Genomic DNA, 27,718 nt, shown 5'->3' on the forward strand with positions numbered 1-27,718 from the left:
TCTTACCCAGTTCTACACTATAATCAATAAGGAAATGGAGAAAATGGGAGAAAAGAGATGAATAGGCTAGGGAATGAAATGATATATTCAATAAATCACAAAAGTAACAAGAACAAATTCATTTACTGATGCCGATCTTAAAAATAAAACCAATAAAAACAGACTTTTAGATAAATATTAATTAAATAAAGTGTTTGAAGAAATTCTAACACTGATCACCTTTGGAGAGGGGAATTGGGTGGCTAGGGACAGGGTGACTTTTCACAGTAAACCCTTTGTAACTTTTGGATTGAAACCATAACAATGTTACCTATTCCAACAAATGAGTTTTAAAAACTTCAAATGACTTAGTTCCTACCAACAGTAATTACTAGCATTCTACAATCCCCTGAGGCTGCAGAAAAACGGAAATTTCAGTAAAGAAAAATCCTAACTCTACTCTGAAATGGCAAGGGAGAAATTACATTAAGGCCAGAAGACTTTCCTTCGGGGGTTAGGAATCAGGAAGGAACAAAAGACGATTACCTGCAACAATCGCTATTTGATCAACTCAATTCTATTGCTACGAATTTTAGCTCATCTTTTTAGTCTGTTGCTGAAGAACCCTATCACCTGAAAGCAATTTACTAATAGGAACCTACATGAAGCAGGAGAAAAGCAATGATCCTGAAACCTTCAAATTAGGCCATTCTAATTTAATCCGTCTGTTTTGGTGCCACTTTATAAATTATCTTTCAATCTTTATGTAGCTCTACTGTGATGCTGAAAATCCTGTTGTGCCCCAAAGCTGAATGATCCTTTAAAATTTTTAATATAAGGGGCTGCAGACCAGTATACTTAAAATGGGGAGCCATTGCTCTGGATTCTCTATTAATATTGTCTTTTCTTATTGAAAATACTATGAATTCCGAACAATTCCTTGCTAGGGAAATTCTTGTATTTTAAGATGTCTGGTGCAGAGCATGGAGAAAGGACTTGACAAAGCTATATGAAAGCTATGAATTGAAATTTCGGTTTGGGAATGAAGCAAGAAGGCTGAGACAGCTGGTGCAAAAGTCGCAAGGCAGTGGGCGGATCAGAGCACTGCGGAGGGCGCGGGTGTTCCAGGGATCGCGACGTGGGTTGGGATGTCAGGAGAAATCCAGCACGACGCACAAATACGTATAGGAAAGCTGCAAGCAGGAGGGAACTCTGGGTCTTCGCATGTCTACCCACTCGGTTCAAGAACTTCATTAACAACATACAGACGTCATCGCTTTCGCGACTGGTACAGACAGTGAACCGCAGGGACTCCGTTCAAGCCGTTTTGGCGGAAGGCAATTTAGATTTGCCCGTATCCACCCAGTCTGATTTCTGCTATCTGCTGTTGCCCCCAGTAATCTCAAATTCCTCCAAACTAAAATCTGGCCACGGTAGAAATAAGAGGATCGGTGATAAAACAGGCTAGCTCTAGCTTGAGTTCTCCCTTCACACACCTTTAACACTCTTAAGCCGTTGGTTTTCCAGACTGGCAGACGGACAACCAAACTACCAGCCCCAAAGGTCTAAGATGCGCCTACGTGGCGGTAACGGGAAAACGAAGCCCAAATTCCACCAATAAACTGGGCTACTCGGGCTACGCCCCGCCCACCACTCTTGCCAACCAATAACATTCACAGCTCCTGCGCCACTCCCGCCCGTTCTCAGGGCCGTCGCAGAACTTTCACCGTTCGCTTGCGCACCGTAAATCCGCTGTATATGCGTCCCTCCTCCGCTTCCCCAGATAAGAGGGCCCTCTGAAGGCGGAGGGAACGACGTTGGCTAGCACCGGAGGCCCAAGACCCTAGAAGCTAGTCTCACAAACAGCAGCGGGGCGAAAGGAAAGAGATAGGGCCACTCAGGTCGCCCCCGCCCGCCCTGTTCCCCCTGACCCGGAAGTAATTTCCCCCTCTTCTCCCAACCCCCCTCCCCACGGTTGAGAAGGGAGGAAAAGGACTGCCGGGTTTGGCCCGGCATGCCCTAGGCTTCCGGTGACCTCTGGCCCTTTTCTGTCGTCCGCTCTCGCTGCCTAGCGTGCTCGCTCGCCCACTGCCTTCCTTCCCTCCCTCCGGTCTTCCTCCGCTACCTGGTGACTGAGGCGCCCGCGACCAGCAGGGAGGCGGTGGCGGAGGACACTCGTCATGGCCGCCTCTAAGCCTGTGGAGGCGGCGGTGGTCGCGGCGGCTGCGCCCAGCTCCGGGAGCGGGGTGGGCGGCGGCGGCGCGACTGCGGGCCCCGGCACTGGGGGCCTACCGCGATGGCAGCTGGCGCTGGCAGTCGGGGCGCCCCTGCTGCTGGGCGCAGGTGCCATGTACCTGTGGAGCCGGCAGAGGCGGCGACGGGAGGCTGGGGGCCGAGGCGACGCCGGCGGTTTAAAGCGCAACAGCGAACGGAAGACCCCAGAGGGCAGGGCCAGTCCGGCCCCGGGCAGCGGACATCCGGAGGGCCCCGGTGCTCACCTGGAAATGGTGAGAAGCAGCCTTGGGCAACAGAGGTGGAACCCAGCGGGTGCAGCCTTTCCTTGACTAGCTCTAGTGCGGGTCAGGGGGCTTACCATTAGACGGAAGCTGCCTGGCAGCACATGGGTTTATTAGGGAAGCACGTTTCTGGCTGCCTTTGTAGGGATTGGAATAGCCGGGGGGGGGGGGGGCACAAGGTAGCGTCCTTCTTTGATAGTTTCCTTTGGTTTCAGACAAATACTTGTCTTTTTTCTCAGTGACACAGCATTTATCTCTGGCGTTTTGGGTACGGGGGACATCTGCAAATGTGAAAATTGTATTTAGTGAAGGAAGCCAAATTCCATTAACGATTAGTACATTGTCGTTGATAGGAATTGCTGTGCTGATTCCCGAGGCCTGAATTTGATCGGTAATAATCTTCTAATAACGAGCCACCACCGTTTTTTGAAGTCTCTTAGGGTAGGGGCTAGGTAAATACAGTGACTGTTGACAGAGTAAAATGGTGTTGAGTAGCATTTGTTTTTTTTTTTTTTTAATCTGTGGGAATGAATTCTTAAACTTTTTTGGTAGAAGCATCTTAAATTCATTTTTTAATTTTACCTGAAAATTTACATGATCAAGCCTGACATGCGTGATAAAGATTCTTTGATGTTCGGCCAAGCGTCAGAGTATCTGGTGAACCGCTTTACATGGTTTTGTTGAACCGACTGTTAAATCCTTTTGGTATCTGACAGCTGTGGGGAATAAGCCTGGCTGCATTTAACAATACTGGGATGGGGTGAGGTGGAAGATTTTATTTGCCTCTTGGATTGTACAGTGGTAGTTCGGAGTAAACCACAGTTCATAGAAACCTTTGGTTAAATAACTCCCAGTCAAATACATTTGCAAGTCATTTCCACATTGTATTATTCAGGTTAAAGACATGATTTTACTAAGTAGTCAAATTAGCATTAAAGGAAGTTTTGATGTCGGAGTGAACTACCATAATTTAATGCCCACTATATGTCAGGTATTGTGGTAGGCTGTGAGAGAGTCTTTGTAATGGGAGAGTAAAACATTGCCTTTTTTTTTTTTAATGTAGAAAAGATGCAGTATGATACCCTGGAAGAGACCATGGACTGTGAGAATTAGGAGATGTGCACTTTGTAGTGGACTCTCCAGCATAGTTACCTCCGGAAGGTCATTTTATCTCTCTGGTGTTAGTGTCATCCGCATATACTATGAGAGGAGTACAATATTTTAGATCTCTAATATCTTTTCCAGCCCTAAAAATTTTTGCCTCTGAGCGCTGCTAATGAGAGTGGTAATCGGGAGATTCTTTGAATTCGCACTTGCGTTATGTCGTTTTCATATGTCTGAAATTCTCTGGTCAATTCCTATTTCTTTTGTTAGTTTCATTTTAACAGAAGAATAGTGAATGAATGAGAAACACATAAAAGCTTTTAGTTCTATAACCACTAAAAATAAAAATAATTTTTATACATGAAACTTTTCGACTTTTTTTTTTTTTTCAGTTTCAAATACTGCCCCACCTTACCCGTTTGGTATTTGAATTTAGCATACCATTGGTGTGGAATTTAGCAAACTGCCTTTCAGATTTTAAATTTTCTTAAATCCCATTTTTAGTTTTTCAGCATTGTCTGGGTCAACAGTGTGATGATTTTTAAATTTGGGGGTGTTTTGTAGTTTTATCAGAACAATTTTTTTAAGTCGCTGCTGTTAAAAATTAGATTTTAAGAATGACTTGTGTAACTTGAAGTGCTTTAATGATTTATTATTTTTGACCCAAAATAAAACTGAGCAAAACACACTTAGGGTTGTTCACCTTGTGGAATTTGTGGGCTTATATTCTTGGTTTGAATTACTAAATGATTCTTCAGTAAAGCAACAGTGTCTTTGCCATTCTTCTAAAGGAAGTTTGTGTTTTAACTGATGGTGACTAGTAAATACCGAAAGACTGTTTTTCTGTCTTTTATAGTCCTTAAAGTTATTATTAGACTATCTATATATAACTGACCGCCAGTTATAATTTATTTATTATCTGTGGTTGGAGAAATTGCTTTATATTTGAATAGCACCTTTCAGTTGGCAACCTTAGTGGGTTTGATAAATAAGGAAATAATTTTGTTTCATCTGAGGAAAAACTGGCAGAATCCTGATGCCCCAACTGTTCTTTGCCCACCTGAGCAACAGCTGTAATTTTTAAGGGAATGAAGGAATGGACAAATATTGTCTGTTCAGTGTTCAGTGAATAAAAATCAGTGGTAATTTTGTCTGTTGGTCTACGTTTGCCTTATGTAAAATGAACCAATAAAATTATCCAGCTTGAAATTTTCATGTGCAGCCATTTATCTTTTTTTCTGGGATAAACACTTGAAAGCAAAAACAGAAATTCATATTTCTCTTTAATGGGATTTTAGGATTTCACTAAAGAAAGGCATCAAATTGCAGTTGATAGCATCTAAGATTGAGGTACTTAAAGTATTAAATCATGTTCCATTTTGGGCCATTGAAAAACCTACCATGATGTGCCATTTTGCTTCAGTAATTTTTTTTTAAACTTGAAGAATTACAGGTTTCCAAAGTTGGAAAGATTCTTTGAAGAGCATCTTATCCATAGGGCTTCTCATTCTCTGGGCCTGAGTTACAGCAAGGGACTACCACACCCACATAGACACCAAGTAATGGTATTCTGGCTACATAGATAGATGTCTTAGGCATTTCTTTTTTCAAACTTGGGATTTTTTTTTGAAATGTGCATCTATTTAAAACTTCATTGAGTATAGTAGCTTTTTATCTGGTAGTTTTTTAATCTGATGACAAAATATAGTTATTCTGGTATTCAAGTTTTTTTAGTGTTACACAGGAGTTATCCCACATGAAATGGTTAGGAACCACTAATCTAAGCACTCTAGAATGGGAAGGGAGAAATGTACTTAAATATTTTAATTAGGGGGTCACAGACTGAGTAACCTGCTGTTTTCAGTCATTTTTGAAGTAAAGTAATTCTCTCCCCTTAAATGAGCTTCTTGTCATTTTAAAAATCAGGGCCACCAATGACATTCCTGTATAACTAAGTCTAGTGAACACCTTTCAGTCTTTATCTCACTCGATCTTTAGCTCACTCACATTGTCTGCTCTTAATTTCATAACTTTTCCTGTGGCTTCTGACATACTATATTCTGATTTTCATTGCTTTTTAAAAATTTCTTGATACCTCCCTTGCTGATTGTTCTCGGTCTCCTTTCCAGGCTCTTTCCTCTGCCTCCTCTTTTTGGTGATCTTCATGGTTCTATCATAAGCATTCTTACCTTTCACACCTTCACTCGATGCTTGTTTGCTCTACAGGAGCTTTATTTATCTCATGTACTGATAGCTCCCTAATTTCTTGCCTCTAGCCTAGACCTCTCAAGAGGCCCAAATTTAAGGGGAATTTTCACTTCACTACTTCACAGATATTTCACATCCAGACTCCTGTTTTTCCTGAGAGTACCCCTTATCAATGTGCCTCATCTAACTAGTTTCCCAAGCCAGAGACTTGGATATCATCTTAACTTTCTGCTCCTTGCGTGTTTTCCACATCCAATCCAGGAAAACACCTAGAAAATTCTCAAGTCTGACTACTACATTCGCATTGCCATTATTTCTCAACTAAATACCTGCTTCTCTCACTTGTCTTCCTCTAATCCATTTTGTCACTGCCAGAATAAATCTTGACAGCCCCACGCTTAAAATCATTAAGTCGTGTTCTGTTCATTCCCCACAACATAAAGTTCAAACTCACTGTCATGTAAGACCCTCCATGATCTTGATCCTGCTTGCTTCTTCAACTTTATATCTTGACACTTCCTCATGTTTTCCGTCTTTGAATATTCTGTGCCCAGTATCCCTACCTTCTCATCCTTCAAATCACAACATGTAAGTATTTTAACCTTTTCTGAAACCCTTTCTTTACCTGGGCATACCACTATGTGATTATGTAACACTGAACTTTTCCCTTCCACTTACCACATGTTACTAGTAGAGTTGCTTATTCGTGTCTTTCCTGCTATAACTCTGGAATATGTGAAGGCTAGGACTGGCTCTGTCTTACTCTTGTATTCTCAGAACCCAATACAATGCTTGGTACAAAGCAGAGGTTAAGTAAATGTACCAATGAAGCTTCATTTTTTGTAGGTATGTGTGTTTGTGTGTAAACGTGTGTGTGTGTGTGTGTGTGTGTGTATATATATATATGTATACACATGTAGATTTTTAAAATATAATATGGGAAAGGACTTTATTATTATCTCAGTATTTTCTTGTTATCCTAGCTTTTATTCATATAAAAGTAACAGTTGGTCGATAAAGTATTTTAAAAGATTGTTTCACATGCTGTCAGTTTTCCCCAGTTGATTGCTACTTCTTTTAAGCTGGAATTCAAATTTTAAAATATGCTTTTGGAATTTGGTAAATATAAGGGAATGAAACCATTGAAAAGAAATACTATCAAACCACCTCGTGTATATTTTAACTTGATATAAATGTGTAATTATGGTGATAACCATTTTATTTTCTTATACATAGATTCCAGTTCATTTCCTTTCACAGTGACTATATGTGATCATCAGAATAATATTTTATAAATACTTGCTAAAAATTTACAGTGAGTTCTTATTGCCAAATGTATATCATTGAAAGCTTTCTGTAATGTAGTCAGTGTTACCATTGCAGGACTTATTTTGAAGGACTCTTTTTGGTTTCCCGAATTTCTCGTGTGTGTATGTGCGCAAATAACTCTGTTGGGGTTGTTTTTCCTTCTTGGAGTATTTTCCCAACTCTCCTTTGTCAGTCATTTTTGGTTCCAGAGCAATTCCTGTGAGTAACCTTCATTGATTGTCAAACCTTGCTTTTTTTTTTTTTAAACTTTGTATTCCACTCAATTTACTGTTATTATACTTTAGTATCTGTCACTTTGGTCTTTAAATGTTAATTGTTCTCCAGAGTAGATACGTCTCTCCAAAAGGTGTGGGGCAGATTCCTAGGTTTGCATCTTGTTTGACAAGTTCTAGCACAGTGTTGTTGAAGAGACATACATACTTACTTCTCTCATTGTTTCATTTTAGATTTATTACCTGAGTTATTTGTTTTTAATTCTTGTGTCTTACTCAGATAGTTTTGGATGTATGTGTGTATATATATATATGCAGTTGCTACTTTGGGCCTAATAATTTTCTGGTTATTACACAATATACTAATCACCTAATGTACATTTTCCTGATGTGAATTGCGGTTTCAATTTTTTTTAATCAGTAGTAGTTCTGCAGAGAAGCTGCCAGTCTACTTGTTTGTTTCTTACACTGCCCCTAGTATTCCTTCAGGATAAAGACTATCCTGTTGGTTGTTGTACAGTGGAGTTACGTCAGACGTGCTTTTAACTAAAATGAATTCAGTTATAATTGCTTGGCATAAAGAAAAAGATCTAATTGTGCTGATGATTCTTTGTCTTTTCATATAAAGACCTTTTGCCCTAGAGTCAGTACTGAGCAAGATAGGATATCTGAATCTCTTTGTTTTAGTTCCAGAATGTGAATCTGGGTGTGATTCTAACGATATTCTTCATAGAACGTGGATGACGATCCATGCAGTACAGTAGTTTAGGCAACCTGGAGTCAGATTGCTTGAATTTGAATCCTGCCTTAGGCAAATTAGTCTCCCTGGCCTTCAGTTGCTTTATATGTAAACTGAGGATAGTAATAGCACCTACCGTGCATCCCCACTGGAGTACCTGGAGTACTCTCTTTGAGATTCTTCAGAAGTAATTTTGACAGTTGATTTTTTCTTAATGCATTAACTTCAGGATTCCCTGTAAGATTTGGCGCCAAATATTTGTTGAATTCATTTAGCAGAATCACATCAAGTCATGGAGTTGACTCTGCTGGACAGTTATTATGAAGAGATGAAACTTAAAGTGTGGATGGAAAAAAACTAAGTTTTCTAGTAGACCATTTTAAATCATACTTTATGTGACATACTAGGCAGATGTAAATATCTTTTTCACAATTCATCTGTATTGCGACCGTATTCACAGAGTTTGAATTTATGCCCATGTTTGGAAATTTAGTATATGGCTGAAGTAAAGTAATGGAAGTTTATAGTCTTGTATGTAGGTAATAGTAGTGGGAAGTTATTGGAGGGTTTTGAACAGGGAATGGCATGATACAATTCACTTGTTAAAAAAAATTTTCAGGTCAATTAGAAAATAATTTGTTGTAATTAATGCAGAAATTGCATTTTCACAGAATTTTAGTGTAAAATATTATGGAATGTTCAGAACCTTAAAAAGACTGTCCAAACCAAAAGTGATTTCCAATAAGATAAATGGCTTTATAGTCTTTTAAGTCTCCCTAGTAGCTTTTAGATATGCAAATAGACCATATGAAAGATACTAGCATTTCGAGATGTTCCCATTATGTTTTAGATCTGTATATCTTCATTTCTCATTTATAAAATATGCTTTCAAAATTGTCTCTGGGCTTATTTTCTAACTTTAATCTTTAATTCTGAAAGTTATTATAACTCGGGAATGTAGACTGCCGGCAGCAGGTGGGGAGTGACTGAATAGTAGTACAAAGGGTTCCTGTAGGATGGAATGAAAATCCCTCATAAAGAATTGTTAGTTGTGTGTTTTCTATATAAACTTTTTTGTCCAGTGCATATATTTTCATTTCTGCCTGGCTTTTGCCTCAAAGCTTATGAAAATAGGGTTTAGTTCCTGACACAGGAGAAGGCTGGGATTGTGTTAACCAGCTTTTTGCCCTAAATTTGATCAGTAGGCCAAAATAATTAGTTTTTCTGTACTGTCCCTGTTGTAATTCCATTATTTCTCTGCATTTTTATTAATGAATGGAAATAGTTGGACAGAAAGTAATTGGGCAGGCAGTGAGCTTAGGGTGGTAGGTTTATTAACCAAGATTATGCTCTATGAAAATGTAGTTTGGTTGCTTTCTGGAGTAGCAGTGGAGGAAAATTTGCAACTTGGTGATTTGCCTATAAAATTTGATCCTTTTCCATAGTATCATTCTGACCATTGTGGGTGTTGGGTTGTGTTTCTGTTTTTGTGGGTTTTTGTTGTTTGGGGGGGTGTTGTGTGTGTGTTTTATTTTTTTTAACAGTATAATAAGGAAAGGAAATTAACCAGACTCTGATTTTGGCCTTAGGAGTTACAGAATTTTTTATTTTTTTATTTTTAAGTAATCTCTACACCTACTATGGGGCTCGAACTCAGAACCCCGACATGAAGAGTCACATGCTGTACTGACTGAACCAGCCAAGAATCTTGGAGTAAAAGAATTTTTAATAATTTTAAAAGGAGCTGTTATAAAACTTTACTAAAAGTGGGGGAAAATAGCTAATTGAAAGATTCACTTGATTGGTTTTAAGTTGATTTAGACTTTGCTGAATAAAAGTAGGAACTGTCTATCCTAAGTAGAAGAAGGAAGCCTTGTGTACTCATTTCTCTGTTCTTTTATCAGCCCTTGCTATGACTGCTTTTTCTGGTATTCTGTATGATATTATTTAGTCTTAAACTTCTAGTAGACAAGAAAGAGTTCACTGCTATTTCTGCTAATGAAACAAGGTCATTACTCTGTCCAGAAAATGTATTTTATCTAATCTGCTAATCTTTCTTAAAAATACTAAATAACTCTTCAGTAGGTCTGTAGTCAGATATACTTCTCACATGCTTTTAATATGCCACATTATTTTCTACATAAACAGTCCCCAGTGTTTAAGGGTGTGTATTAGCCATGTTCTAAATGACTTAGAAACATTGTAAACTTTTTGCCAGAAATTGGAAGAATGTTTTTCTTGATATATAATGTCGGAAGTAACTGAGTTTCATTATTTTGAAGTTTTATTAGGCACATAAAGATTTGTGATTATGATGTGTTCTTGGCAGATTGTGCCTTTTATCAATATAACTGTCCTTCTGTGTTCCATCTGAGGCTTTTTAATGGTTATTTGTCTGATACTGCCTTTTTCTTAGTATATGCCTTCTGTAACTTTTTTTTACATTCTTTTTGACCTGTCACTTTGTTTTAGGTCATGCCTAATAGGCAGCATAGATTTTTTAATATGGAGATTTAACCTTTTCACATTTATTGTGATTCTTAACATGTTTAATCCTGCTATATGTAAGCTGCTTTTTTGTTTCCTTATCCTCTCCTTCCTGCTTGTATTGATCATTTGCCCCTCTTTGGGGTTTATTTTTAGTGGTAAGGAAGTTGTACCACTTCTATTTCTGTTCTTGTGTTCAACCTTAAAAGCTAGTTTGGTGAGGTATAAGATTGTTCGGAACTTTAAGTTGTTACTTCATTGTTTTTTTTTAGTACCTCATGTTTGTGACATTCTAACACCAGTTTGGTTCTTTTTCCTTTGTGGACATCCTATTTTTTCAACCAAAAAACTTTCAGGATTTTTGTTGGGAGATTTCACTGTGATGTGTCTGAAAATATGTCATTTCAGCTCCAGGAATTTTTCTAATAATTCCTTAAACACACCTTTCTGTGCCTCTCTTTCTAAACTCCAGATAGATAGATGTTGGAACATCTGGATTTATACTCCATGTCGTTTAACTTTTCCTCCAAACTTTTCACCTCCCGATCCTCTGTTTTCACTGCATTCTGGCAGATATCCTTGGCTCTACCTTCTACTTGTTAATTTGTTTCTCAGTTATGCCCATTCTAATATGCAGTCCCAGACCATCTATTGAGTTGACTGTAATAATCCTTTTTGATTTTCACGATGTCTAATTGGTGCTCTGTAAAAGCAGCCTCTTTTTTTAATTTTTAGAGGGAGAGGGAGAAAGAGAATCTTAAGCAGGCTCCACACCCAGCACAGAGCCTGACACAGGGCTCGGTCTCACTACCCTGAGATCATGACCTGAGCTGAAATCAAGAGTCCGACACTTAACTGACTGAGCCACCCATGCACCCCAAAAGCAGCCTGTTTTTTTAAATGACTATGATAGCCTCTTACTCCTCTGATGTTCAAGTTTCTGTTTGCTTGGTTTATCCTGCTTTTCTCAAATACTATCTCTCTAATGTTAGCAGTACTCGGCAATGTGGTCCCTTAGAAGACTGCCCAGGTATGCCTGTCACTTGTCTTTTGGGTGTAGAGGATCCTCGCTCCTTGTGGATGACAGAGCCCTACTCCAGTCTGACTTCTGTTTCTCTCAGTGGAGTGGGAGGACTGTTGAAGTTGCTTCAAATGCAGTTTTCCAGCAATCAGCTTGATAATTGCCCTCCTGTAGTCCATGGCCACATAAGAGATTCCAGGTTGTCTATTATGGATGTTTTGTGCCAAGGATTTTCACTGTCAAAGTTTTTGGAAGATGATAAGGCTTTTGACAAATGGAAGATTTTATATTCATCTTTTATTTATGGTTTATTTGGTTCTTTTCATCCTCCTACATCCTGGTTTTAAACTATATTCCTTATTGACACCAGCTGGCTTAAACTAAGTGTTTAATATTCTGAACTTAGGAGGTGCCTGGCTGGCTCAGTCAGTAGAGCATGTGGCTCTTGATCTCAGGAGTCATGAGTTCAAGCCCCATGTTGGGTGTGGAGCCTACTTAAAAAAATGTATTAATATATCTGAACTTAGATAAATGCAGTTTCTAACATCTTTGCACACTATACTTTTAAAAAATAACTATAGTTGTACTCAGGCTAAAGGAGAAGGGGAATGAAAGGTAAATGCGGGGGAAGCCTCAAAGAAAAATGAAGCAAGAGTAAGGGAAGAAAGAGCAGATACAAAAAAGGGTTGCTGTTTCATTTTCTCTTTGTGAGTGAGATGCCCTGGGCCCTAAGCAACTTGGCTTTCACAGTTAAGTTATTTATAAGGGCAGCTGCTTTTGCTTTTTTCAACAGTGCTTACTTGTTGAAGACCTATAGATTCATTCTTTCATAGTCACATATTTGTTAAAGTTGGATGGTGCTGACAAAGTTTTGGGTAAAGACGTGCCACAAAGCTCTTCGATTTAGTAGTTAGAACCTGGATAACTGGAATTGTCTCCAGAATGCTTCCCAAATGTTGACTGAGGTATTCACAGCTATCCTCAGTGGGTGGTAACTACCAACTCTTCTGTATTGTACACATGAAGAATGTAAGTTGGGTCCCCCAGGAAAATTCTGAGACAAAGATGGGAGTACAAAAAATTTATTGATGAACAAACAACAGATTTGGAGTAACAATTATAATGAAGATGGCAAAGTGTTTCTAGTATCTGTTCTACACTGTTGTCAAACAGCCTAAAAGAAAAATAGCAGCACACATGAATAAAATGGTTTTCAGAATAAGAAAGCCACATGGTCAATAAACATGAAAAGATTTTCAGATTTATTAATAATGAGTAAAATGAAAATCAAAATAATATTGGAATATTACTTTATATCATGATTTTTCAATGAACTTGGCACTGTTGACATTTTGGATCTGATAATTCTTTGTGCTGGGGGGCTGTGCTGTGCATTGCAGAATGTTTACCAGCATCCCTGGTACCCACCAGGTAACAATAGCAGCTAATCACCCCTACCTCCTGCGGCTTTGGTTGTGACAATCAGAAATGTCTCCAGACATTGTGAAATGTGTCCTAACCAGTAAAATCACTCCTGATGGAGAACCCATTAGACTGGCAAAAATTAGCTGTCACAACTCTTGCTGGCAGGAATGACAGGAAAGTGGATCTTTACATTTAAAGTACTACAGCAATTTTTTTGAAATTAAAAATACATAAACCTTGTGGAATTTAAGAATACAGATGAACAAATGGGAAGGGGAAAAAGAAAAAAAGGAGAGGGAAACAAGCCATAAGAGACTCTTAACAATAGAGAACAAACTGAGGGTTGATGGAGGGATGTTGGGGGGATGATGGGCTAAATGGGTGATGAGTATTAAGAAAGGCACTTGTAATTGGTGAATCACTGAATTCTACTCCAAAAAGTAATTGCACTGTATGTTAACTACCTAAAATTTTAAATAAAATAAAAACTTGTAATATGAAAAAAATAAGTAACCTTTGGCTTAACAATCCTACTACTGACTCTTTATCCCATGAAGATATTTATATGAAGTGACTTACACTGTAAACAGCCACTCTGCCTCCCCATTTTTCTTCTGTCAGTTTTTCACCGTTTATTTTCATTTATTTATTTATTTATTTATTTTTATTATGTTAGCCACCATACAGTACTTCATTAGGTTTTGATGTAGTGTTCCATGATTCATTGCTTGTGTATAACACCTAATGTTCATTGCGGTACGTGCCCTCCTTAATACCCATCACTGGGCTAACCCATCCCTCAACGTCCTCCCCTCTGAAACCCTCAGATTATTTCCCAGAGTCCATAGTCTCTCATGGTTCATCTCCCCCTCAATTCCCGCCCCCCTTCAGTTTTCCCTTCCTTCCCCTAATGTCCTCCGTGCTAGTCCTTATGTTCCACATATGAGTGAAACCATGTGATAATTGTCTTTCTCTGCTTGATTTATTTCACTTAGCATAATCCCCTCCTGTTCCATCCATGTCGATGCAAATGGTGGGTATTCATCCTTTCTGATGGCTGAGAAATATTCCATTGTATATATGGACCACATCTTCTCTATCCATTCATCTGTTGAAGGGCATCTCGGCTCCTTCCACAGTTTACTATTGTGGACATTGCTGCTATGAACATTGGGGTGCATGTGCCCCTTCTTTTCACTACATCTGTATCTTTGGGGTAAATACCCAGTAGTGCAGTTGCTGGGTCATAGGGTAGCTCTATTTTTAACTTCTTGAGGAACCTCCACACTGTTTTCCCAAGTGGCTGCACCAGCTTGCATTCCCACCACCAGTGTAAGAGGGTTCCCCTTTCTCCACATCCTCTCCAACATTTGTTGTTTCCTGCCTTGTTAGTTTTATCCATTCTAACTGGTGTAAGGTGGTATCTCAGTGTGGTTTTGATTTGAATTTCCCTGATGGCTAATGATGTTGAACATTTTTTCATGTGTCAGCCATTTCTTTTTTTTTTTTTTTTTTTAAAGATTTTATTTATTTATTTGACAGAGATAGAGACAGCCAGCGAGAGAGGGAACACAAGAACGGGGAGTGGGAGAGGAAGAAGCAGGCTCATAGCGGAGGAGCCTGACATGGGGCTCGATCCCGTAACGCCGGGATCACGCCCTGAGCCGGAGGCAGACGCTTAACCGCTGTGCCACCCAGGCGCCCCCTGTTAGCCATTTCTGTGTCTTCTTTGGAGAAGTGTCTGTTCATGTAGTTTATCACTGTTTAATCACTGATCTGAATCTATTCCTGAGTATTGGTAAGTGTTATTTCCTTTCATTTTAGAACTCTCTTGATAGAGCCCAAGCAGCCAAGAACAAAGGCAACAAATATTTTAAAGCAGGAAAATATGAACAAGCTATTCAGTGCTATACTGAGGCGATCAGTTTGTGCCCTATAGAGAAGAACGCTGACCTTTCCACGTTTTATCAAAACAGAGCTGCTGCCTTTGAACAGTTGGTATGTATCTTAGGTGGTTTTTTTCTTCTTTTTGTTTTCTTTATTTGTATAGTGTTTCAGTTAATACTACCCAAATCTAATAAATTTTCTGAACATTTACAATTGTTTTGAAATTACAGGGTTTTTGTTTTCATATCCTTTAATTACATAACTTTTTTAAGAACAGATTTTAGTTTTGCTGGTTACAAATATAACCCAAAGTTATATTTATATCAGATTTTATAAAATTAGATAATACAGGAAGCTACAGTTTCTGGTGACCCCATCCTTCTCAACAGTTTGAGGCTATTATTTCAACTTTTTTTCTCCATATGTGGGGTTGGGGGGAGACCTATTTTATTTTATTTTATTTTATTTTATTTTATTTTATTTTATTTTATTTTATTTATTGTTGTAACATATTCTTTCAGTTGCCACTATATCTTGTGCAGTTTTTCTTAGCACATGAAGATTTGTCATTCTTCCTGAAATGCTGTATATAGTAGCTGTTGTATAGTTGCATACTGGGAACATCTTCTTATTGATGAACATTTGGATTGTTTCCTATTTTACCTATTGCATTCAGTGTTTGAGTAAATATTTTCGTAAGTATTTTTTTGTATACTTTTGGGAGGATAAAATTCAAGAATAAAATTCTAGAAATGAAAATATAAAGAAACAGCATCAATACCTATGCTCAACAATAATAATATGAACATGCTTGTTTGCTATCATTGTCACTGACTTATATCATCAGTCTTAATAATATTTGCCATTCTGGTAGGAGAAAAATGCTGTCTCTCATTGTTTTAATTTGCACTTTTTAAGATACTACTAAAGTTGACCATCCTTTTCTGTTGTTATTGGGCAATTGTATTCTCGCCATTTATTGTTCAACCAAATTTTATGGACTGTCTCCTATATGGAAGGTTACTGTGGTACGAGTTGGGTTTATAAAAGCAAACAGTTATGCATAGAGCTCAAGGATAGCTAAACAACAAACTAGTAAATGACATTTTCATAAATGTTTTAAAGAATTAACCTGATCTGTAATAGAGGAATGACTGGGGGTGGGGTTGGTACATAAAACAGAGAAGACAGTGTTACAAATAGAGGAAACCATATGTGTAATTGCTCTGAGGCAGGAAAGAGTTTGGTGTGATTAAAGAATAAAGGATCCTGGAGTATAGAGATATGCAACTGGAGAAGTAGTAGAGGGCAGATGAGACAAAGCCTTGCATATTGCATAGGTAGGGAGATTGGATTTGATTCTGGGTCTAGTGGAAAATATTTAAGGATATTAAGTAGAGCAGGAACATCCTCTAAACTTGCTTTCAGTGTTCTGTCAAGAATATAGGGAGGAAGGCGTGGAGACAAAGAGACCACATAAGGGTGCTGTTGTAGTAGTCTAGGTGAAACATGAAAGAAAGCTGAGAACAACACCTTGCTGTTGTATTGGATGTGACCAGTAAAGAAAAGCAGGAATGTTAATAACGATAGAATGGGGAAGGAGTGAGACAGCTAAGTAGAAGTTGAATTAAGAAATGTCTTTATTTTGGGGCGCCTGGGTAGCACAGTCGTTAAAGCGTCTGCCTTCGGCTCAGGGCGTGATCCCGGTGTTCTGGGATCGAGTCCCACATCTGGCTCCTCCCCTGGGAGCCTGCTTCTTCCTCTCCCACTCCCCCTGCTTGTGTTCCCTCTCTCGCTGGCTGTCTCTCTGTCACATAAATAAAAATAAAATCTTTAAAAAAAAAAAAAAAAAAAGAAATGTCTTTATTTTAAGGAAGTGGTTTGGGCTAAAGATTCAAATCCGAGAGCCGCCTAATTTTAGATTTTATGTAATGCCAGGACAATGGATGTAATCACCTAGAGAGAGAAGAGATGAGGCCGTGAGGGTTCCACTTGTAGAACTCAGGTGGAGGGGGGAGAATTTAGCAAAGGAAATTGAGAAGGAGCACACGTTGAGGTAGGCAGAAGTCAAGTAGAGTGGCTGTTCTTTGGAGGTTTGGCAATAAAGAGCTAAGAAATGGGGTAGTAGCTGCAGGGAATGGGGATTTTTGAAAGATAGAAAATACTAGAGTGAGTGTTTTTATGCTCATGGGAATGCTTCAGTAGAGATGTAGTTTGATGCAGAGGAGAAACAGTTAACAGAGTGAAGTCCTTGAAGTGGGGACAGTGTGGATCCAGATCACAAGTGGAGGGGTGGCCTCTGATGAAGAGGGGCACTTCCTCACTTTTAACAGCCGGGAAGGAGATGATATGAGCACAGAGATGCAGGTAGGTTTGTAGATTTGGTGGTAGAAAGATGGCCTAAGTAGGTCTTTTGCCTGTTCTTGAAAATCAGGTTGCTTTTCTTATTACAGGTATTTATATGAGCTGTTACAATATATTGTGGATATTAACACTTTTTATGTATTGGGAATATTTTTGTGTGTTGTGGGACTCTTAATACTCAGCCTGTTAAGTTTCCAAAACTGATTTCTCTTGAACAGTGCTTCCTTTAGTGTGACTTTTTTTAATACTTTTAATTACAGCAAAAATGGAAAGAGGTGGCACAAGATTGTACAAAGGCTGTTGAACTTAATCCCAAATATGTGAAAGCTCTCTTTAGACGTGCAAAAGCCCACGAGAAGCTAGACAATAAGAAGGAATGTTTAGAAGGTGAGGGTATTTTTGTGTTTACATATGAAAATTACTAAAGGCTTTGTAGTCATTGGTAAATTTATATGAAACTCAGCTTGTGAGTAGAGAAATCATTTGTATTTAAAAGTTAGTTTCTTCCCCAACTGAGAGTTTGTTTTCTAGTTTAAATTGAGATTGTTGACACTGGAGTATTGTCTCTGTTCTCAGTTATGGAATTACATTAGTATTAACATTTGAAGTTTACATCCCATACATTTTTAACTTGGCAATTAATGAGCCTCAGTGTAATTCCATAAATAAGAAATCAGAAAATACGTTTTAGTCAGTGATAGTGCTGCTAAGATTCTGCATATTTTCAGTGATTATCCTATATAAATATGAAATAATTTTGAGATGAATCATTAACATTTGGTTTTTGCTCTGGTATTTTCAAACGTGATTTTATACCCGATTGGAAATTATGTAGTTGGTACAAAGCATCAAGTGAATTTGCCATTCTCCGTAAATACTATAAATATTCTGCGGCCTCTAATTGGCCATATTTGCTTCCAGAACTTCAATTAGAATATATAGGCCACTGGCTTTTAAAGTACATTTTTGTAGGTGACATGGAGCTAAACCAAAATGTGATTTCTACAGGCTAAATCTGCTTTAAAAGCATCAATAACCAGATTTTGACATAATTTTTTTAAATAACATTATTTAAAAGGAAAAAGCCATTTTATTTTTAAGGTCTGGATTTCCAAGTGAGGGTGGTTTAGAGAACGTTTTAGAAAAATTTGAGGGTTTGTGGTGTCGTATACTTTGCTGGTGGGTAGAAGGACAGTTGGTTTGGAAAAGAGAATTCTGAGTTTTCAGCCAGCCGTCCAAGTTACTAATAGTTAATAATTGGTAGAAAGGAGGATAAGTGGATTTTAGATAGGAGGAATGGGATGGGAAAAAGACATTAACACTGGTTTTAGCCAGGTTGTCAGGGGAACATAACAGCAGATTGACTTGTTTGAGGATTTGAAATTTTGAGAAACTGAATTCAGAAAGAGTGGGAACAGCCAGTGTTTGAGTGTTCTGAAAGGTTGAGAGTTTAAGGAACCACTGATCTTTTAAATTTGAAACCACTTTATCTTGAGCTGTGGCATAACCAGATGAAAATGGTATTTTGCAGCAGATTTAATTGAGAACTCTGTGGCCAGATGGCTTTGGACACAAGGAATAATTCTGAGGCCTATAAAAAGAATCAGCCATGAGAGAGCCACATTTCACTGATTTGGCCTTTAGGTACTGGACAGAAGAGAATCTTCCTGGATTCCTTGTTTATTTACTATGTAGAATGTGAGAGTGGTGAGGAACATCACAAACCATGCAGTATAGTCCCTTGGATTTCACAGGTGAGGAAAGTGAATAACCAGAGAAGTGGAATGAATTTCTGAGCTTTGAGTTTGGTTATAGAGTATATAAAGCTAAATTGTTGAACAGAATCAATTTACTGGAAATGAAATTGATAGCTACACCAGGCTGTCGATTTGGTATGGCTTTGTGTGGTAACATTGTGCCCATCTGATGCTGCTGATGATCTTTGCAATAATTTTATACTTCTATTTTTTCCATCATTTCTAGATGTCACTGCTGTGTGTATACTAGAAGGGTTCCAAAATCAACAAAGCATGCTGTTAGCTGATAAAGTTCTTAAACTTCTTGGAAAAGAGAAAGCCAAAGAAAAATACAAGGTAAGTCTGAGTTGGTCAGTAGAGGGAATATACATTACGAAGGGTCATTTTTAATTTACACTGCTTAAACTTGGATGTGATAGTAATGGCAACAGCTGAAATTAGATCTGCATTGTGTTTCTTTTTCTGTAATCTTGGGCTTTTGTAGCTTATCTTTTCAAAATAAGAATGTAGGCTATATCCAATATTGTATCTGGAGGATGGACACTGAAAGACTTCATCTATATTAGGGGTCACCGAACAAGGCCTGTGGGCCACAGCCAGTCGGCCACCTGATTGTATAAATAATCTTTTACTGGAACACAGCACTCACACATCGTTTGTGGCTGCTTTTAAGCTAAAACAGCAGAGTGGAGTGGTTGTGGCACTGCAAAGCCTAAACATTATTTGGTCTTTTACAGGAAAAATTTGCCAACTCCTGTCTATATCATTAAAGTTTTTAAAGGTGTATTTAATATATAAATTGGCACTGGTTTTAGGCAGTCTCTTGATCTTAATTCAAGAGACATTATTGAACAAAGCAATTTTAGAAGGGTGGTTAGATATGGTCCTTGCCCTTACAGAATTATTAGTGAGAGAGACCATTAATAAGTGTAAAAGGTATGATATGGTGAAGCATCATGGAGGGATATCAGTAGAGTGCCATGAGACTACCACAGGCATTACTAAATATCACTGGAGATTTTCTGCTAAACTTCAGTAATATTGAGGCAATTGTTCCTTTATCTTTAAGAATAACTTTTCTTTTAAATTGATTTTAATAAGCTGTGTGTTTTTTTAATTTTGCACTTATGAATATTCACTGAGTTAAACAGTTAAAACGGGTTTCTTCACTGCAGGACTTTCATGTGCTAGGATATATTGTGAATCTCCGAGAGGAATGTAGCTGTAGTTGTTCTCAGTCTCTTTAAACTCTGGAACACTTTTTTCCCTTGATCATTTCCTAGAACAGGGGTTCCTCAAAACACTGTAAGTACCATGTAAAAGTCTCACAACCTCGAAGGAGCCTAGTTTCCTTGTGTATATAATGTTATTGCTGAGTATTTATGCTGGGTGGACTTCAGGGTAGTAAGAAAATATAAGATAACCTACATTTACATAGGTTCCAAATCAGTTCCCACTTATATTTTCTTTCTTTTCTTAAGTTTTTATTTATTTAAGTAATCTCTACACCCAGCATGGGGCTCGAACTCACAACCCCAAGATCAAGAGTCGCGCACACTGCCAACTGAGCCAGCCAGGTCCCCCTTCACTTACATTTTCTAATCTGTTTGTATGCCACCTTTGTGGCACAGAATAACAAAATACGTTTCACATTATTGTTTTTATTTTTACAACAACCCTGTAAGATAAATAAAGCAAATATTTTTACTGCCATTTCAGAGATGAGAAAACTGAAAATGACATGTGCAAGGTCACATGGCTAGTAAGTGGCAGAGCTAGAACTTGTGTCTTGTTCCCTTGATACTTAAGTCCATTACTTACATTGTTTTCATTTTAAATTTGTAATTCTCTGTGGAAGCCTGGGAGGTCCCTTTTCCAAGCTGAAATAGTAAACTAAAAGACATTAATGATTTACTCAGCCTTCAGTAACTGCTATTTAAAGTGGCAAATAATTACCAATGTACATTCCTATGCAGAGTCTTTAGTGAAATACCGAAGTTAAGCATACTTTTCACTTGATGGGTGACCATTTGATTTAAAATATTAACTTGTATAATCCCAAATTAAGACATTGTATCTCTTCCACAAAAATAGGGATTTTTCCCTTAGATTTCCTGTTGTTTTTCTTTCCCAATCTCATCTATCCTAGATTAGGTCATTTACTTATAAAGCCAAATTCCCTTTTTTTTCCTTCTTCAAATACAAAGACATTAAATCCACCAAAATAACAGAAATGGTATTTGTTGTGCATACAATCTAAAATATCATATTTCAATTTAAAAATCTTTGGGTTGAATTTTTAAGCTAAAGGATCCAAAATATATGTTAAGAGCCTTATGGCCATGTTATTCCCTTTACCGTCTCTAAAACTTTACCCTAATCAGACTAAAAGGAGAACTAAAATACTTCTATAATTATGAATCAGGTTGCCATGCCAAAATGTGGTAATTTAAATAAGAAATGTGATTTCCTTCAGACTTTCAATGGCACTTACTGTAATGGGGATCTTCAGATGCGATACAACTAGAGGACAGATGAAAGCCCACAGTAAATGGACTTAACATTACAGCACCTGTGTAAGATGTGGTCTTGAATGATTAGTTAAGATGCTGATCTTCTAGGACAGAGACCAGAGGGAGATAATTTTTATTTTTTTATTACATTTTTATTTTTAAGATTTGATTTTTAAGCAGTCTGTCTACCCAGTGTGGGACTTGAACTTAAAACCCCAAGACCAAGAGTTGCACACTCTACTGACTGAGCCAGCCAGGTGCAGTAGGAGGTAATTTTTAACTCAGCAGTTATTTGCCTCCTGTGTTCCACATTTCACCTTTTTAAGTGTGTAGTCCTAGGAGTTCTTGATGTTTTACATCTTTGGAGAAGGGAAGTGTCATTTAATATTTATTTGTTTGTTTGAGAGAACTCAAGTGCACGTGTGTGTGTGTGTGTGTGTGTGTGTGTGTGTGTGTGTCAGGGGAGGGGCGGAGTGAGAAGAGTCTTAAGCGGGCTCCATGCTCAGCTCAGAGCCCGACGTGGGGCTCGATCTCATGACCCAGGGAGGCATCATTTAAAACCTGCTTTGAACAGCTGGGGTGAGTAACTTTACCTTTTCCACTGTCTCTTGTCCTGTGGTTTGGAGCCTAATATTCTTCAGTTATTTGAGAACGAGATTCCAGTTTTTACAGGAGTCATTCTCAGTGTTACACAAATGTACCTGCTTCTTTGGTCAGTGTTTTCTCATTTTGATATATTTAAACATGATTAAATTTCAGAATCGTGAACCTCTGATGCCATCTCCACAGTTTATCAAATCTTACTTCAGTTCTTTCACGGATGATATAATTTCTCAGCCCATGCTTAAAGGAGAGAAGTCTGATGAAGACAAAGACAAAGAAGGGGAGGCTTCAGAAGTAAAAGAAAAGTAAGTATAGCAAGCATAGTCTATCTACATAGTCCTACACGATATTCTCAAGAGGATTCCCAGTGAGTCAAGTGGTTGACTGTCTTGGAAAAGGGGCACTAACTTGAAAATTAACCATGTAGCTCAACATCCAAGTGTTTTCGCGCAGGGAAGTTTATAAACTATGAGGTGCTTAGGAGTGCCCTGAAGAGTGACTTTCTTTAGAGTTTTTTCTGTGTTTTGGGCTTCTTGTGTTTGCTCCTGTAGAGAATTGAAACCAAAGTACAAGACGCTGTGTTTACAACTGGAGGTCAAGCGATGTGATGGAGTGTATAAGTCGCCTAGTCTGCTGATCCATTTGTATTTATCAGTATTGTGTTTTGGTGTTAAAGGCAGCTCTCCTTTCTAGGAGAAGGTACAATATTACTACCAACATGACATTTTTAATGAGTTTTGGAAAAAAGGGAGTATTGTTCCTGTAACAAAGCATAGTTTTGCATCTGTAGCATACTGGAAAGTTTGAGGAGACATTGCTTTTGATTTGTATCTCCTAATTTTTCAACCATTGTTGGCTACCTTTTAAGGGAAGATACTATGCATACTTGTACCAAGATATTCAAACTTTAGTTAGTTAATACACAGTCTTTTCAGAAAATTGTAGTTGAGAAGTAAATGTTTAAGATAATGCCAATAATTTCCTCTTCATGTTAGGGAATAATCCTTGTTAGAAAAACTACAATGAAGTTAAAATGCAGGGAATATTAGGATGTAATTATAGGATAAATATAAAAGAGTTTGTAAGAATTTGACTGATGTAGCTTAAGTTACTTGCCAGTTTTCTCTACTCAGGTTATGTAACAAATGAAATGAGAAAATGTACTCTAACTATTGGAGCCTCGTATTTGTAAGACCCCTTAGAGGTTAGCTAGTATAAATTTCCTTTTCAGGTAAAAAAAAATCCCTTTTACAAGCATCCTCAATAAAAGTTACCATCTTAGAAGAATAATGATGTTGTGGCCACTGTATTTTAAACATAGGAAAGGGTGTGTGTATGTGTTTTTTTTTTAACATCCTACTTAATAGAAGAATCTTCCTTTAAATTTGCTTCTTCGATATTTCCACCTATTCATTCAAGGTCTATTTATTTAGGTGAAACAACACAACTTCTGGATGAGAGCCCTTCAGATAATTTTCTGCCTCCAGTCCTGCTCTTTTACAGTGAATTTTCCACAACATAGAGTGTTCTTTACCAAGCACAGATTGGGTCATGTGTCTTCCCTTGGCTTCTGTGACCCTACTTAATGATATCTTACTTCTCTTTTCTTTCTGTTGGTCATAAAATAACTGTTGAGTGACATCAGTATGCATATGTCTGAAGGTGAATAAGACCAGATCTTTGTCCACGTTGCAGATCCATCAGTCATTAGCTCATCCTTTAACGTACATAAATGCTGAAGCCTGGGCGGTAACCCTATGTTTCTGCTGTTGACTCTGCTGTTAACCTTTTTTTAAACTTTCCAAGACATCGAGAAGAGTCGCAGTCCACATCAGAAATCCTAATCTCTTACCCCTCTCACCACTGCCCCATTCAGTCCTACACTGGAATGTTAAGAAATGGACAGTTGCTTAACTCTAGTAACTCTAGTAATACTAAGTGTGGCAAGTTTCAGCATTTGATCCTTTCTTAATAATCTCTGAATGTTCATTTTTATTTTCAGTTCTGGATATTTAAGGGCCAAACAGTATATGGAAGAAGAAAACTATGATAAAATAATAAGTGAATGCTCAAAAGAAATAGATGCCCAAGGCAAATACATGGCAGAAGCATTATTACTACGAGCCACCTTCTACCTGCTCATTGGCAATGCCAATGCGGCCAAACCAGATTTAGATAAGGTCATCAGTTTGAAAGAAGCTAATGTGAAGGTACCTTTTAAAGTGTGTGTGTGTGTGTGTGTGTGTGTGTGTGTGTGTGTGTGTGAGGGAGAGAGAGAAAAGAATTTTAAAATGGGGCTTTTACAGGTTTTGCCAAATTTTTCACATTGTGGTTGCCATTCTCCAAAAGGCTGTTTTTATTTTGGAAGCAACTACACCTAATGATGATTTGGTGCAGTGAAACTGAAACGTAAATATCAGTGATATTTATCTTTAGCCAGAAAAGGAATTTTTTTCTTTTTTCTATGGCATCTGGTAACTTCAGCTTCCTTTTATAGCTACTGCCTGCTGTATTAGACTATATTTAGATAGCGGTAAGGGTGATACAGCAGTGCTGTAGATAGTACTGTAAATAACATGCAATAGGAAGTACAAGATTATAAAATGCATTTAATAAAATAAACACATTTAATAATCTGAAACATTTTGTAAACATGAATTAAAAAACAGGTTCTGAAAATACGATACAGAGATATACTAAAATACGCCAAAAGTTCTATAGTTGTGTGGTTGGAACAGCTTTTTATGTGTTCATAACTATTTTCATAATTTTTAGGGGGATCTGTTGAATTATATGAGCCTTCCCAGTGTTTTAACAAGACAGAGCTTATCTACCAATTAACTAAATTCCTTACTAGTTTGTTAACATCTCTGTGGCTTGTTTCCTGACTGATTTAAGTGAATTCTGGCTTTTTTCACCTCCAAATGAATTATTCATGTATTTTGTGGAATATAAAAGTTGTTTTCAAGGCCTAAGTATTTGTTAATAAACTGTCTTCACCTCTTGTAAACAAAAGGCATTACAACTAAGTATTTGTTAAAAGTTCCTTTCAAAATGAGGTGTTCAAATTGAGGATACCCTACTAATATGATTTTTAATTCTATTTCCTACTGATTACAAATATGTTCCTGTTTTTGTTATAATTGTGGGGGCATTCTTATTTGTTTCATTGAAAGAAAATTTACATGTACTTAATGCCTCAAAAAATTTTTTTGCAGAAGAAACCTATTTCTTGCTTTCATGACCATGACTTTTTGTTTTAATGGCAAGTAATAATGATGACTGTCATGTGCCCTGTACAAAAATTAGCTCAAAATGGATGAGAAGCCTAAATGTAAGATTTCAAACTAAAAACTCTTGGAAGAAAACATAGGAGGAAATCTTACCTTGGATTAGGCAATGATTCCTTAGATACGGCAACAATACGAAAATCATCAAAACTAAAAACGTTTGTAATTAAAAGGACCATCAAGAAAGAGAAAACACACTCCACAGAATGGGAGAAGATATTCATAATCATGTATCCGATAAGGTGCTTTTATCTAGAATATATACAGAACTCAACAATAGAACCCAATTTAAAAATAGGTCAAAGATCTGAATAGACTTTCTCCAGAGAATATATACAAATGGCCAATAAGAATATGAAAAGATGTTCTGCATCATTAGCTATAGGGAAGTGAAAACCAAAACCACAGTGAGATACCACTTTATGCCCACCAAGATGGCTATAATCATAAAAATGGACAATTAAAAGTATTGGTGAGGATATGGAGAAATTGGAACTCTCACATATTGCTGGTAGAAATGTAAAATGTTAAAGTCCCTTTGGAAATTAGTTTGGGAGTTCCTCAAAAAGTTAAGTAATTATTGAGTTACCATATGACACAGCAGTTCCCCTCTAAAGTAGATACCCAAGAGAACTGAATATATATATATATATCAACACAAAAACTTATACGAATGTTCATAGCAGTATTATTCATAATAGCCAAAAAGTGGAAGCAGCTTAGATGTTCATCAGCTGATGAACAGATAAATTGTGGTATATCTGTACAATAGAATATTATTCAGCCATAGAGAAGAATAAGTATTGACACATGCTATAACATAGATGAACCTTGAACACCTGACGTTACGTGAAGGAAGCTAGATACAAAAAGGCCACATAATGTACAGTTCCATTTATGTGAAATGTTCAGAACATACAAATCTGTAGAAATAGAAAGTAGATTGATGGTTTCCAGGGACTGAGGATTAGGAAGGAAATGGGGAATGACTGCTAATGTGTATGAGGTTTCTTTTGAAGGTGATGGAAATGTTTGGAATTACTCGTGATGGTTGCACAGCTCTGTGAATATATTAAAAATGACTGACTTGTACACTTTTAAAGGATGAGCTTTGGTGTGTAAATTAGACTTCAGTAAAGCTGTTATTGTTAAAAAACTAAATTCTGGTAATGACAACCCTTTTCTTATTTTGGTTATGTAGCTCCGAGCAAATGCTCTCATCAAGAGAGGCAGCATGTACATGCAACAGCAGCAGCCTTTGCTGTCCACTCAGGATTTTAACATGGCTGCTGACATTGATCCTCAGAATGCAGATGTTTATCACCACCGAGGACAGGTAAATTTATTTTCTTATCAAGAGTTCTGACCTTTGGATTGAGGAATTTTACACCATTTTTGAGAATGTTGTCACAAGTTTCCTTGTGCCACTTCTGATAGCTGTGAACAAGGTATAGTTTTATAGTTTGGGTTGGCATTTATTAGTCCCATCTTAAATATTTGTCCTTTGAATTTTGGTATTTGCTTATAAAAAAAGAAAGAAAGAAAGAAGGCTACAAATGTTGGCCTGCCGGTTCAAGTTTGGTTTTCAGGTGTTTCTGGCTCCTAGGTTTTCAATGACATTGAAACATTTATTGAACATTTTGAGTTAATGCTAGAATCAACAGGGTGATTTCTGTGGGCTTCTTGCTGTAAGGAAATTTTGTCCTAGACTATCCAAATAGTACCAAAAAAACTCTTCTGAATGGAGTTTTATAATATGCATACTTGATTTTTGGTAAAGATATGTAGTGATGAAAACCATTCCCAGTTTCAGCCTCTTCTGGGGAACACACGGCTTTATTACCTGTTTAACATGGATAGCTTCGTGATATGCATTAGGGTGGAATGTACAGGCTATTGATATAATAACAGAAAAGCAGAAGTTCTTTCTAATGGAGAATTTTACCTAATATTTCTATCTGGAGGCTATTAAGAAGTGTGAGATAACCTCTTAAAATTCTTGACATTTAGGTAATTACTGGGACGCCTGGGTGGCTCAGCCAGTTAAGCAGCTGCCTTTGGCGTAGGTCATGATCCCAGGGTCCTCGGATCGAGTCCCATATGGGGCTCCCTGCTGAGCAGGGAGTTTGCTTCTCCCTCTGCCCCTCCCCCTACTCATGCTCCCTCTCTCTCTCAAATAAATAAATAAATCTTAAAAAAAAAAAAGTAATTACTGGTGTCTGATCCGCTTTGAAATTTTAAAGTACAGAGATATTCAGTTTTCTAGAACAGATTTCTTAAGAGT

The 27,718-nt window shown here is 37.6% G+C and overlaps 1 protein-coding gene across 1 annotated transcript in view; it reads left to right on the top strand.

Moving 5' to 3' along the window:
• The first annotated feature begins 1,957 nt into the window (after window positions 1–1,957).
• The window catches only part of TOMM70 (translocase of outer mitochondrial membrane 70), a 34,846-nt gene continuing 9,085 nt past the window's right edge, over window positions 1,958–27,718 (top strand). Inside the window, exons 1-7 of the mRNA XM_045785352.2 lie at window positions 1,958–2,486; window positions 14,845–15,018; window positions 17,532–17,658; window positions 19,255–19,364; window positions 22,301–22,449; window positions 24,147–24,354; window positions 26,636–26,770. Of these exons, the coding sequence (XP_045641308.1) occupies window positions 2,160–2,486; window positions 14,845–15,018; window positions 17,532–17,658; window positions 19,255–19,364; window positions 22,301–22,449; window positions 24,147–24,354; window positions 26,636–26,770 (1,230 nt within the window). The 5' untranslated portion in view covers window positions 1,958–2,159. The remainder of the gene's footprint in view (window positions 2,487–14,844; window positions 15,019–17,531; window positions 17,659–19,254; window positions 19,365–22,300; window positions 22,450–24,146; window positions 24,355–26,635; window positions 26,771–27,718) is intronic.

The sequence above is a fragment of the Ursus americanus genome, chromosome 4, assembly GCF_024610735.1.
Source record: "Ursus americanus isolate L20-20 chromosome 4, mUrsAme1.1.p, whole genome shotgun sequence".
Classification (NCBI taxonomy): domain Eukaryota; kingdom Metazoa; phylum Chordata; class Mammalia; order Carnivora; family Ursidae; genus Ursus; species Ursus americanus.